The following is a 12,500-nucleotide window of genomic DNA, read 5'->3' as shown; positions in this document are numbered from 1 at the left end:
CATACGATGCCCTCTTCCCTCTATAAGATATCTATCTGACTGCCAGTCTATATGAAATAAACATTAACCTTGACATAAAACATTAAACGAGTATTTTAAAAAAATTGCAAAAGAAAGTAGGTTAAACTGGACTCGAATACAAATTACACCTTATGATGAATAATATACAAAAACTACGCAGTTTTGTAATAAAAAAATATAAAACATTAAACTAAAAACATTTCGTTTTTTTCTGAGAAAATTAAAACAATATGTTAAAGGTTGTTACTCTTCCTACCAAAACCCCCTCCAAATTGAAATTAAAATACAATTATAATCGTACTTACTATTTTCTATTGTTGGATCATAGGAATCCACAAATTGTCCCTCTACAAATTGTATACTCAAAGAGGATTTGCCTGTAAAAATAAGAAATAAACAAAAAAAAAACGTAAATATTACATTGAATTTTTCCATTTAAAACAACAACATAATAATAAATAAATAAAACGCAAAAGTATAAAGAAAAAAAATAATTAAAAAATAAAAAACGACACAAGAGTATTAAAAAGAAAACGAATGAAAAAAGAACCAATCAACCAACTTACCCACACTTCTGTAGCCCATCATAGCAATATTACGTTCTTTTGGTGGCATTTTTCTTCTATTAATTGCTTTTCTTTTAATCACTAAACCACAATTATTGTCACTTAATACTTAATTAATGATATTTTGTATAAATTTTTAATTTATTTTGTAGTTGCAAGTTAAAATTGAGATTTTTTCCTAAATACCACAGCGAATTATATGAACCTCACCTAAAATGTCTTTTTAGCAGGAATGGAAAATTCAATACTATCGTTAATTCGTTTCTTTGAGTACTTTTTGTAACTGCTTGTCTTATTTAGTACTTTTTTAAAGTAAATTTAGATTGTAAAGAGAAAAAGTAATTGTTAAGCTTTTGGTTTTATTATACTTTTTTATTTTAGAAATTTTATTTTGTTATAATTAACATATTTATTTCATCTTACAAGATTCACTTGAATAAAATAGTGCAGTTTTGTTTAGAATTCTCTACGAATTTAAATAGCACTTCTCCATACCTGGACCTTTTGTTACTAATCTTATAAGATTACGAATGTTTTGTTAAAGAAAACAATGTTTAACGGCGGATAGTTTGTTTTTAGTTTTAAACATAGACATTAATATAAAAATTAATTGAATTATATTAAAAACATAATAAAATATTTATATTTTGTTATATATGTCGGCATCTGGCAACTTTAAGAGACATATGGTTAATTCTTATAGTCGTCTCTTTCTAACCAACGGTATAGTAGTAAACAGCTGGCCTTTTAAAGGGAGTAACCATACTATTAAAAAGCTAAAATCATGAACATTTCATTAATCTAGGCGTTTTTAAGATATAAATGTCCTTGAAAGTGGGGATTATGTGTCAGTTTGTCCAATGTTTAATACACTTATTTATGCAGATATTAATCGTTTAATTTAGGTTTATTACTTACATATTTCATACAAAATTCTTACAGTAAACCATCAACAACTTTATTAAGCAGTTATGAATATGAAATAAAGAATTAATATTATTTAACTACAAAGTAGAAGAAATGATGTGTAGTAGATTCATGTAGCTAATGCATAGGGTTTTTAAATGTCAAAGGTGACACTTCTGTATAGTTTGTGGCTGACGTTTTATTTGACAAGAAATCAAATAAATAGGTTGGAAAAACCCGTTATTATTACAATTTTTCCAAAATCTTTAATTGTGGAGTTAGCATGATAAAAATAAAGAGTATGCTGGATTTCATAGACAATTATGGTTTCAATTATAAGCTGATCGTTACATAGAATTGAATGTTTATTTATTTTTCCTTCTGTGTATCTATTTATCTATCTAAACATCCATCTAGTTTACTCAAAAATAAAATCTTAATTGTGCGATAAATCCTTTTATGTATATCTCACGTTTAAAGAACTATTTGAATCAATTGTGGTTGTCACTCGAATTGTAATCATACTATCCATTGAAAAAACACCAACGAATTTTACGATCAAAACAAAACGCAGTAAATATATCAGTGCTGCCATATCCATAAAGAGAAAACATATGTTTGTTGTTTTTTTTTTCTTTACATCTTTTGACATTCGCATTGATTTTTAGTTCTTCTTGTCAAAAACAAAAAAATACAATTTTTTTGTTAGTAAATTAAATAAATTTCTTTCGTAAAGGATTTTCGACGTTTAACCAAGGAACCATGTCTTTGTCTATGAGACTATTCACGGCTTCACGTAATGGTAATTGGTTTTATAAACAATATAGGCAAATATTCCTTGGAAATATAACAGGAATTTGTGTTTTTCTTAAATTGAGGTTATGGTCACTTATGTCATCAAAAAAGTGCAAAAATATTGAATTTTGGCCAAGAATTTAAGTGCAATTTATGTTTAAATGTTGTCGTTAATATGGATAATGTGCTCCAGGATTTAAGAACCTTATAGAAGTCAAGATTTAAGCTTCATTTTATTACGAACCTGCAATTTTGCTGGTGTAAACAATTACCCCGGCAGAGACAGTGGTGTTAAGTGAAGTGTTTTGTAGCATTAAGTGACCGGGAGTAAAAAATATTCATAGTTTAAGGCTATTTGATTACAGTAGATTTCTCAATAAATATATATATTTTTTTTGATAAGTGCAAAAAGCTTTTAAGTGCCATTTATTAATATATTTTGTTTTCTAGGCCAGCGCATGTTTGCTGCCAGTTCTCGTTTGATGAGCAGCAATCCTCAGGAAGCCAAAGACATTGTCCATGTTCCAGCAGGTTATAAATATGTCAACAACAAAGAGGAAAGCATGGATTTGAAGGATGTCACTGATAGAGCGGCCTCTACCATTTTCCTCAGTGAATTGATGCGTGGTTTTGGTGTTACATTGGCTCACATTTTCAAGGAGCCTGCCACCATCAATTATCCCTTCGAAAAGGGACCTTTGTCGCCCAGATTCCGTGGTGAACATGCTTTGCGTCGTTATCCCAGTGGTGAGGAACGTTGCATTGCCTGCAAATTATGCGAAGCCATTTGCCCCGCTCAGGCTATTACAATTGAGGCTGAGGAACGTGCTGATGGCAGCAGAAGAACCACCCGTTATGATATTGATATGACTAAATGTATCTACTGTGGTTTCTGTCAGGTGGGTGTTTTGTTTTTTTAAATTTGCATATATATTGAGTACAACAATTAATTGCTTTTTTATTGTTTGTTATTTTAGGAAGCCTGTCCTGTTGATGCTATTGTGGAGGGACCCAATTTTGAATTCTCCACTGAAACACATGAAGAATTATTGTATAACAAGGAAAAACTCTTAAGCAATGGTGATAAGTGGGAATCTGAGATTGCCTCCAATTTACAAGCCGATCATTTGTATCGTTAAGATTCTCGGAGAATAGAGAAAAAAGAGCAAATGTTTCCTTTAAGGATGTTAATGATGTAGCTTAAAATAAATATAAATTTAAACTGTGTATGAATATGTGTTAATTTCATTAAATATTTAGTTGAAATACTAAAACAAACTAGGTTTTTTAATTAAAAAGTAAGAAATTTGTTGTAGCTATATAATGCCCTTTTTATAAATGGAAGTCTTTATCTTATAACAAGCCTTAAGTCTTAAGGATTTTATTGACCTGGGCCAGATAATGATTTCTCCATGAACTTCTTTTTGGCAAAACAGATCCACCATTTGTTAGGTTTACCATCTTCAGTGTTAAATACTTTCTCCAAAACACGGTTGCCAGTTTCATGTCGCAATTGCAATAAATACTGTCTCATTAATTCTGTAATATAATAAGAAGATACTGTCAAGTTACTATTGAAATGAGTATTATAGATACCTGAATCCTGTGCCGTTTGTGGCTTGGCATATACAGCGTTTAAGGGAAAACCAGCCTCTCCAGGTAAATCAAATTTGGATATGGCCAAGCTATACATTTCTTGTTGGCCTTGATTCTTATTGGAACAGCGTTGCAGTTTCTTCAAACATTCCGTTATATATAAAGTAATATAAATTAAAGTACGATCCACTTCCGACTGAAAAATATAATAATTAATAATGAAATTGGTCTTTTCTATTTATGTTGTTTATACCTTTATCTCATAGGTGCGAAAGAATACATTTGCTTTAAAGTAGTACAGTGACTCATCAATGATATCGTTATCATTACTCATTTGTGCTGGAGCTGGTCCTCGGTACTGAGTTCTCAAAGGTAATATAGCCATATTACCAACCATCGAGGGAAACTCTTTAATGGTGGAATGATAAGCCTGGATAAGAGACATAAATTAAGTAAAAAGGGTAGAATGTTTATAGTTTTAGGAAGAAACCTTTGTTTTTAACCCCACCCTAGGAGGGATTAATATATTTTGGAGTTTCTAAGTCTATTTAGCTTTTATTTTTGTTTTAGGTTTTTAGTTTAACTTACCGGCATTTTGTTTGTTGCTATTAAATGCTTAAAACTTGTTTAATTTATAATATTCTTGTAATTTTTCACAATGAAAACAAATTCTTTAAGTTTTTTCAGACTTTTTTTAGAAATGTCAAATGATAATACTACAAAAACAGGGATGTTTAAATGTCAGTATGAAATTTGCCGTTTGCAGAGTTGTCGTATTGTAAATAAACTGATTTGTTTACATTTTGCTAGAGTTTTATATTCCTATATTTTTTTGATTTTGCTGTGTGGCATCCCACAAAATCCGAATTCGCTCGGGCAGTAACAGAGACTTGCGCCGAATTGGCTTAAGCCGTCGACTAAGCCTAGCCGCCGAACAAAATGTCAAAGCCGCCGATAATTTTTTCAGCTCAATACGGCTTGACAATTTCGCCATATTTTGTCCACATTACAGACCACTTTCGCTAAATTTATGGAATTTTACAATATAAAATTAATTTGTTTTCATTTAAGCTAGTTTTTTATTTATCTAATAATAAGCCGCTCATTGAAATTTGGCCGGTGTAAAACAACGGAGCAAAGTGCTCAACGTTCGATGTATTTGCTTCGCCTCAGATATTTTCGTGTTTACGCGCCTAATTCGAGTCGCTGCTTTTACTTCAAACACTTTGTGTTTGTAGCAAACACGAGATACGAAAAATACATTGCTGTTTGACAAACCAGAGTTTCCTAGGTCGTCAAACAAATGTATTTTAAATGGGACATCAAACAAAATCTGTTTGAAGGAAAAATTCCGCAATTTTTTGCGCGCAGTCGCATGTTTTCGCGCCAATTTTAGCAAATTCTTTATTTGAGTTTGTAACAAACGTAGAACGTGTTCAGTTTGGAAATTGTTTGAATTTTTTTAAAAAAGTTATAAAATATATATAATTTTGTTATTGGAAATAACATAATTGTTTATTGAAAAAGTTTTTAAGTGTAAATACTAAAAATATTGATTGATTTGGCCTGTTTGTGAGATCTAGAAGATTAACGTCTTTCTTTTTAAGAAAGAGGAGGCATCATGATGGTCTACTGGAAGAATGCCCACAAGAGAGTGGCAATTGTAAACCTCCCTAGTCACCTAGGTGGGTGGTGGTCGGTCGGCTAGTGGTGACATGGTATATTATCACCTAGAGGCAATGTACGGACGCTGATTGCCGTATCCAGGGGTTACCACAAGGATACATAATTATTATTATACCATTGATATCAGCAGAATCACTACCATACAACAATAATAGAGCGCGATGTCTGTCTGGTGTGCTTTTCAGTGAAGCTCTTGTTGTCTCCAAACACTATGGTGGCCAAATATTTACAAGAAACAATTGTTAAGTCGCCTTTAATACAAATTTATCGCACTGTAGAGAATGTCTTCACGGACCTAGAGGATATAACCTGGCAAGGCTGTCGTCTTATATAGATGTTTGGGCAAAATATTGGTGTTTGTTATTTACATAATTGCAATGCTTGGATCCGGTACTAACCATTGTGGGCTTTATGTCGACTTTAGATCCCTTAGAGTTGTCACACTATATGAATCATTAATAAAAAAACTGATGGTATTCCTTCCGATCACTTGATGTACTTGCGTCTGTATCATCAAGAATGGCAAAATAACTTTAGAAGAAATGAGGAAATGTGTTTGGATTTGAATGAATATCACTTCATTTCGAATGGCCTGTTGGAACAGGTCTGCATTATGCGTACTCAATTGGATCATCACAATTTTAATAAATAGCAAAGATCACCTTAGTATGCATTATATATGTAAATCTCAATAATTGATTTTAATAATACCTACCATAATGAAATAAGTTTTGTTGAAACGAAAATATGTCTACCAAATTTTATGACAATCGAAGCATAATTCACCCTAAACCCATATGAGATGTTCTTCAGAAAATGACTAAAACGCACAAAAATGGCTTTCAAATGTAGATGTAATAATGGAATTCGACGAAAAAAAACTTTTTTAGGAACCGCAACCTATATAAAACCTAAAATTATGAGGATCGGTCCGCCAAACAGTGAAAAATACATACATATATGACATTTTCATATAAACAATAACTTTCTTGTTTCGCTATATACATATATTCTTTAAAATCTAGACATGTATTAACAAGACTTTTTTCCGTCTTATTAATGAGTTTAATCAAATTCGTGCAGTGGGTATCCTTTTCACAGGATTTTAAAGACAAATTTGTGTAGTTTTATTTTGTTTCGTTAATCGCAGATAATTGCAGATGAATATCACATAATATGTGATGCTATATAACATCTAAAGGATTTTCCTGGGTACTCGTGTGCACTTACATAGTTAAAATCCTTTTCAAAGTTTAAATTTAATGTAGAAAAATTCCGCATTTTTAAGTTCTTAAAGTATGCAACGTATAAGATATAATTAAAATTTATAAAATGTAAATTAATTTTGCTTATATCCCCTTTTGAAAAATATATAACAGATACTTGGACTTTAATTAAAAGTATAAAAAAATTGCATTCAACTTTGAGCTTCAAAATACTTTTCAATATTTAATGTAAAAATGCCTAATTTCAAACTTTAGTTTCATGTACTTACACTGAAAATAATACATGCCTAATATACACGAAAAATGTCGTACATTGTACGAAATGCTTCGTGGTTTCGCACCACGAAATTCTTTCGTAATATATACGAAATTGTACGAAATATTTTAGTAAAATGCAAAATAATTTTATATAATTTTTGAAAAAAAATTTGTTCATTTTACGATTTTTTTTAAAGACATAAATATGTTAGTTCTTTTAAAATAATTATTGTAAATTTAGAAAAAGATTGCGAATTAAAAAAAAAAACAATTTTTTTATGTTTAACAGATACTTCAAAGATTTAATTATTTACTGATATATTTTAAACCTCTTATATTTAAACGCTAAGCACCTTCATTCAGTATGTGTGACTTTTATATTTCAAATTGGATAATAATTTTCAAAATATTATTTCCATCAAGATTAGGTCAATACCTACATACTTTTAGTTTAAAATAAACCAAAATTTTTATTATCAAATGTTCGCCTTCTAAAACTTAAGAAATTAGGCAGCTAATTTCCTGTAAATTTAAAATTACGTTTAATTTAACTCGCTTAAAATTACGAAAATAATAAAAAAAAAATTCGTAACAAAATATTTTTTTTTGTAAAATCAAAAATAATTCTTGTATATTACTAAATAATTTTGTTACGAAAAAAATTCGTCACTTTCGTTAAATATTACATGCCTTAACGAAATTATTTTTGTAAAATAAAACAAAGTTTCTTAATATATACGAAAAAAGATATTACGACAGGTTTTCGTACTTTCGTAAAAAGATATTACGACAGGTTTTCGTACTTTCGTAAAATTAGAAAAGGGGTTGATTAAACAATATTTCGTATTATACACGAAATTTTCGTATATATTACGAAAAAAGTAGTTACGAAATTTTTTTTCGTAAAGTTAAGCATGGATTATTTTCAGTGTATAAACGATGCGTTAAAAAACTTTGTCTATACATATTAGTGTAGTACGTCATCTCAGTTTTACGAAATATACATTTTTTTATCAAAAATCCAAACTTTGCAAAAACCATTTTCGATACGGAAATCAAAATTTTCCACAGTGCGCCAGATCTTCTAATAGGCCTTCAACGGAAGACCGTTTAATAGGCCTTTTTGAGTAAACCTTCTATCAGCCCCCTGACACAGCGTTTTTAGAATTTGTTGCGATTGCAGAGGGGTGAGTTGAGTATGTAAGCTAATTTTTCGGGAATATAATATAAGGAATTTGGACTTCTTCGATGTTGTTGCGGAATGAGTTATACGCATAAAATATGACTTGAAATCTTTGTGAAAGTACTCGGTTCAGTTATTTCACTGCGTGGTTTTGAATACTTACGCGTAACGCTATGGATTTTCTGATGTTAATTTAATAATCAAGTTAAAATCTGTGTATCACGTCGGAATGGAAATGTGGCCTGCCAGTGAAACCAGTATCCCTTGTAAGGCAGAGTATTATAGGTTTATATTTCAGTATATATACAGGAAATAAAAATTGCAAATCACGTAATACTTTACTTTAAAAAAGTGATACAGTAAATGTGTAGGGCATAGCTTCGCCCTGATAAACAACTGAAAAAAATGAAATTCAAAAAGTCACCAAAAATCTGGGATTATTGAACAAAAAAAAATTGGAGATATTTTTAATATTTTTTCACATAAGTATATAAAAAAAAATATTGTTTATTCATGTTTTTTTCGTTGGTCTTCGCGGACCCCCTAGGATTTTGCTACGGACCACTAGGAGTCCGCGGACCCCCATTTTGGAACCGTTGCTCTAAAAGCTGCGAGAAGGCAAGCACTTTTGACTGGCATAACACAATTGAAATTATTTTACAATGCTGCGGGGTGTGCTTGTGTCTGCAAAATAATGCTAATGGATTTGCTGGCTGCCATGTTACCGCCGACAGCTATTGAAAATAAATTGACTTTTGTCATCTCGTGGTCCATTATAAGATACCGTTTCCCAAAATGTGTGTCCTTGACCAATATTTGGTGATCTGGATCAAATAATAAAAAGGAACTTTTTTAAAGTTTTTCCTATTTTATTTATGTTTCACGTAGAGGTATGATAATTAATTTTGATAGGCGCTTTTAATTACGTATTAAAAATTAAAGTTAAAAAAAAAAAACAAATTAAAATGTTATTTAGATTATTCAAAATTTTATTATATAGATTACACTATGCGGCAAAAATAAAGGATTTGTTTTTAATTTTTAAGAATTAATCAATTTTTAAATTCTTTTTTTTTAATTTTTTTTCCATCCCTGCATAATTTCTCACACAACTTTTGTGCTTGCTCTATTTCATTGTTATAAATTATATACAAAGTCCCACTTTTTTATCTCTCGGATACCGTTTTTATTTAAAATCTTTGAAAATTTTAAAATTAAGCGTATATGAGAACTTAGCCGGCTTACAGTCGATTTTAAGCCGCCGCCGATATTTTTAGTGTCAGCCCCCGCAGCCGTTAATATTTGTCGGCGCAGGGCTCTGGGCAGTAAACTTTGCTTTGTTTGACAATTTTGACAAGTAAATAAACAAATTTTCTTACGAGAGCGAGCAAAACAGCGCAAAATTTCAAATTTTCTTTATATTTTAATAAAAATCTATAGATTTTCATATTTCTATGTAGAAAATTCAAACATTGTAGCAATAAAATTAAAATAATCTAAAATAAGACATAAATTAAATGTTGAGAAATGTTACAAACCGAATTAAACACAAATTCCCCAAATAATAATCCTTCGGCTAAACAGGCCGACATAGTAAAAAGGCTGGAAGAGTTGAATAAGTGGCAAGATGAGCAGAAAAAGTTGCTGGAGGCCAGACAAACTATGCAGAGGCAAATGTTGGGCTTGGAGCAGCAGAATATGTATCAAATGTTGGGTTTGCAAAGTGATCAAGAAATTAGTTTGTTGCAGGATGTACAAAGAGGTGCAAGGGAAGAAGATTTGGCCGCTAACGAGCAAGAAGAATATGAGGAACAAAGTACTGAAGAAAGTTTACAAAATTCTCAACAGGAGGGAGATGAGGAAACCGATAATGATTGTCATGAAAATGATTTAGAACCTCATTCTTATAAGACCTTAACTTCTGGCTATGAAACAGAACAAGGTTTGGAATTGCATCCAAATAAACCTAAGAAACCTTTCTTGAAGAGAGGTGAGGGTCTTAAGCAGCGCTTTAAAATTGATCCCAATGAATTCAGGCTCAATAACTTGCCAAAATATAAGTATGCTAATGCCCATCCCAGTTTAAGATTAAAACCGTCTAATAGTTTTAAAAAGCCTACAATTATAAATACAAAATCTACTAAACGAAATGAATTGACAACAACAAATCCTCCCTTAACTCTAGATGCTCATGAGCAGCGTTTCCAGAATTTGTTAATTTCGTCCAAAAATACTTGCAGTTCTACCCCGGATAATAAGTCTTTGTATGCAGCAAATAAAAAATTACCAGTTTCTAAGACAAATTCTTTAGCCTCTACCGCAAAAGTACAATTTACAGATGAAAAATCAAAAATTCCCGAGAAAACTCCCCCACAAATTGCTCCTGTTGTGGCTTGGTCGAAAATTTTAGATCCTTTAGAAATAGAACCTTTACAAGTGCCTAGAAATCGCATAGACGTATTACCTCAGACAGAGGAAAGTATATTTGAACTTTTGGAACAAAAAGCTAAAAATGGTAGTTTTGATATGGACAGTACCTGCCTTAAACAGTTTATGCAAAGAAGAATTACAGAAAAACTAAATGAATCTGAAGATAATATACCAGTCCAAGAAGACCTGAGAAATAAACGTTTGGAACCAGTCTTATTAGCGCAGAAAGCTGAAGCAGAACAGACAGAAGAGGAGGACGAGGAGGAATCACAACTTACCGAAGATATAGAAAGTAGTGAATCAGATGACACTACTCATAAAACTATAGAAACCACCGAATCTTCATATCCCCAGCAAACTACTCCGCAGGTTAGAGTAAGATTTTCCGATTCTAATGAGACCCACGAATATGAGGAAGAACCCGAAAGTACTTTAAATGATAGCACACGTTTAACGGCAGGAGGTTTGGAACAAGAAGGTCAGGGAGATGCTAGTAATAATGAACTGTTCGAACAATTCAAGCAGGCTTTATTTGCTGCTTTACAAACCAAAGCCGATCAACATTTAGCTAATGACTCGACGACTCTACTCAACTCCAGCGACACCACCTTAGTAGGCAAAGATTCAGTTTCCTTAAAAAACAACAACAACAACAATTCCATTTACACACCCGCCTGCCAGGACTTGCAACAAAAAACCGATATGATTAAGTTAAGACTTATTGAACTGGAAAAAGAAATACAAAATTTCAAAGATAACAATGTTTTGCTAATGAAAGCCAAACAAGAACATGAATTGGAAAAATCCCTTCACGCCCAAGAACATCTCGAGGCTATGGAACGTGTTAAAGATGAAAAAATCCAAATGGAAATTTATTTACATGATGAACGGGTCAAGTTGGAAGAGGAAAAGCGACAGTTTGAGCAAAGTATGAAAATGAAAACACAAGGTTTAATAGCCAAGGAACGCAAGGAATGTGAACGTCTAAGAGAACAAGTAACGCAATTGGAAACACAATTAAAAACTAAAGAATCAAATCACACCGCGGCTCAGGCTAGACTAAGAACGCAAATACGTAATTTGGAAAGAGATCAGAGTAAATTGCATGAACAAATCGAACAATTGATGAGAGAGAATAAGCGATTGGAAAATGAAAATTTGAAGATAAGCCGGGAGCAGAATAATAAAATTTTACTGGAGATTAATAGGAATATAGCGAAATTGGCACCCAAACAGGTATGATTTCTCGATTATAATTAAGCAAGTAATAAAGCCCTAAATCTCTATAATTTTCCTTTATAGATCCAAAACTCTTCCACATCCATGCCGGAAGAGGGTCCCCCTACATTATCGGCTTCCAAGACGGTTTCAAAATGTATAGTGGCGGCTGCCACAGCTAATAAAAACTTTGGAAAAGCTCATAAAACTACCAGTACCAGATTCTCCAATGTACAAAACATAGCAAATAAAAAATCAACAACACCATCACCACCATCACCACCACAACAACAGCAGTCGCACTACATGATGACTGCTGATGAATATGAGGAAGACGAAGAGGATATACTACAAGAATTTCAAATAACACCTGCCAATAGGAATAACAAATCACCTTCACCACCTAAATCCCCGAACAAATGCCAGACACATCAAACGGAGCCACCACAGCCGCCACCGCCTTCACCACGTAGCACAAACACAGGTGCAGGACATAACAACACCACCAGCAATAACCTGAAACGTGAAATTGTTAATGCTGACGGCAGCAAAGATATCTGGTATCCAAATGGTAATTTAAAGAAAATATCGGCCGATGGCATGATTATACGCATG

At 32.0% G+C, this 12,500-nt stretch overlaps 4 protein-coding genes across 4 annotated transcripts in view; 2 read left to right on the top strand and 2 right to left on the bottom strand.

Annotated features, from left to right (window-relative positions):
* Positions 1-877, bottom strand: part of LOC119613718 (GTP-binding protein Rheb homolog) — a 4,830-nt gene extending 3,953 nt beyond the window's left edge. The window contains exons 1-2 of the mRNA XM_037969758.1: positions 588-877; positions 323-398 (exon numbers count right to left, since the gene is read on the bottom strand). Coding sequence (XP_037825686.1) covers positions 323-398; positions 588-636 — 125 coding nt within the window. The 5' untranslated portion in view covers positions 637-877. The remainder of the gene's footprint in view (positions 1-322; positions 399-587) is intronic.
* Positions 878-2,092: 1,215 nt separating this feature from the next.
* On the top strand, positions 2,093-3,521 carry LOC119613712 (NADH-ubiquinone oxidoreductase subunit 8). Its single transcript, XM_037969749.1, has 3 exons — positions 2,093-2,295; positions 2,739-3,187; positions 3,266-3,521. Exons 1-3 carry the CDS (start codon positions 2,256-2,258, stop codon positions 3,425-3,427), a joined length of 651 nt encoding a protein of 216 aa, XP_037825677.1. The 5' UTR covers positions 2,093-2,255; the 3' UTR covers positions 3,428-3,521.
* A 50-nt stretch (positions 3,522-3,571) lies between these two features.
* LOC119613713 (actin-related protein 2/3 complex subunit 3) lies at positions 3,572-4,735 on the bottom strand. The gene is made up of 4 exons (XM_037969750.1): positions 4,473-4,735; positions 4,138-4,314; positions 3,885-4,080; positions 3,572-3,827 (listed from the first exon to the last, which is right to left on the bottom strand). Exons 1-4 carry the CDS (start codon positions 4,476-4,478, stop codon positions 3,670-3,672), a joined length of 537 nt encoding a protein of 178 aa, XP_037825678.1. The 5' UTR covers positions 4,479-4,735; the 3' UTR covers positions 3,572-3,669.
* A 4,861-nt stretch (positions 4,736-9,596) lies between these two features.
* LOC119613714 (centromere protein J) overlaps positions 9,597-12,500 on the top strand; it is a 3,509-nt gene continuing 605 nt past the window's right edge. Inside the window, exons 1-2 of the mRNA XM_037969751.1 lie at positions 9,597-11,903; positions 11,970-12,500. The exon at positions 11,970-12,500 is cut by the window's right edge and continues 605 nt beyond it. Of these exons, the coding sequence (XP_037825679.1) occupies positions 9,765-11,903; positions 11,970-12,500 (2,670 nt within the window). The 5' untranslated portion in view covers positions 9,597-9,764. The remainder of the gene's footprint in view (positions 11,904-11,969) is intronic.

This window comes from Lucilia sericata, unplaced genomic scaffold (assembly GCF_015586225.1).
Source record: "Lucilia sericata isolate MDLA Ls3-8-SP2 unplaced genomic scaffold, ASM1558622v1 Contig002260F_arrow, whole genome shotgun sequence".
Taxonomy (NCBI): domain Eukaryota; kingdom Metazoa; phylum Arthropoda; class Insecta; order Diptera; family Calliphoridae; genus Lucilia; species Lucilia sericata.
The sequence above is the reverse complement of the archived record's forward strand: the minus strand, read 5'-3'. Positions and strand labels throughout refer to the sequence as shown.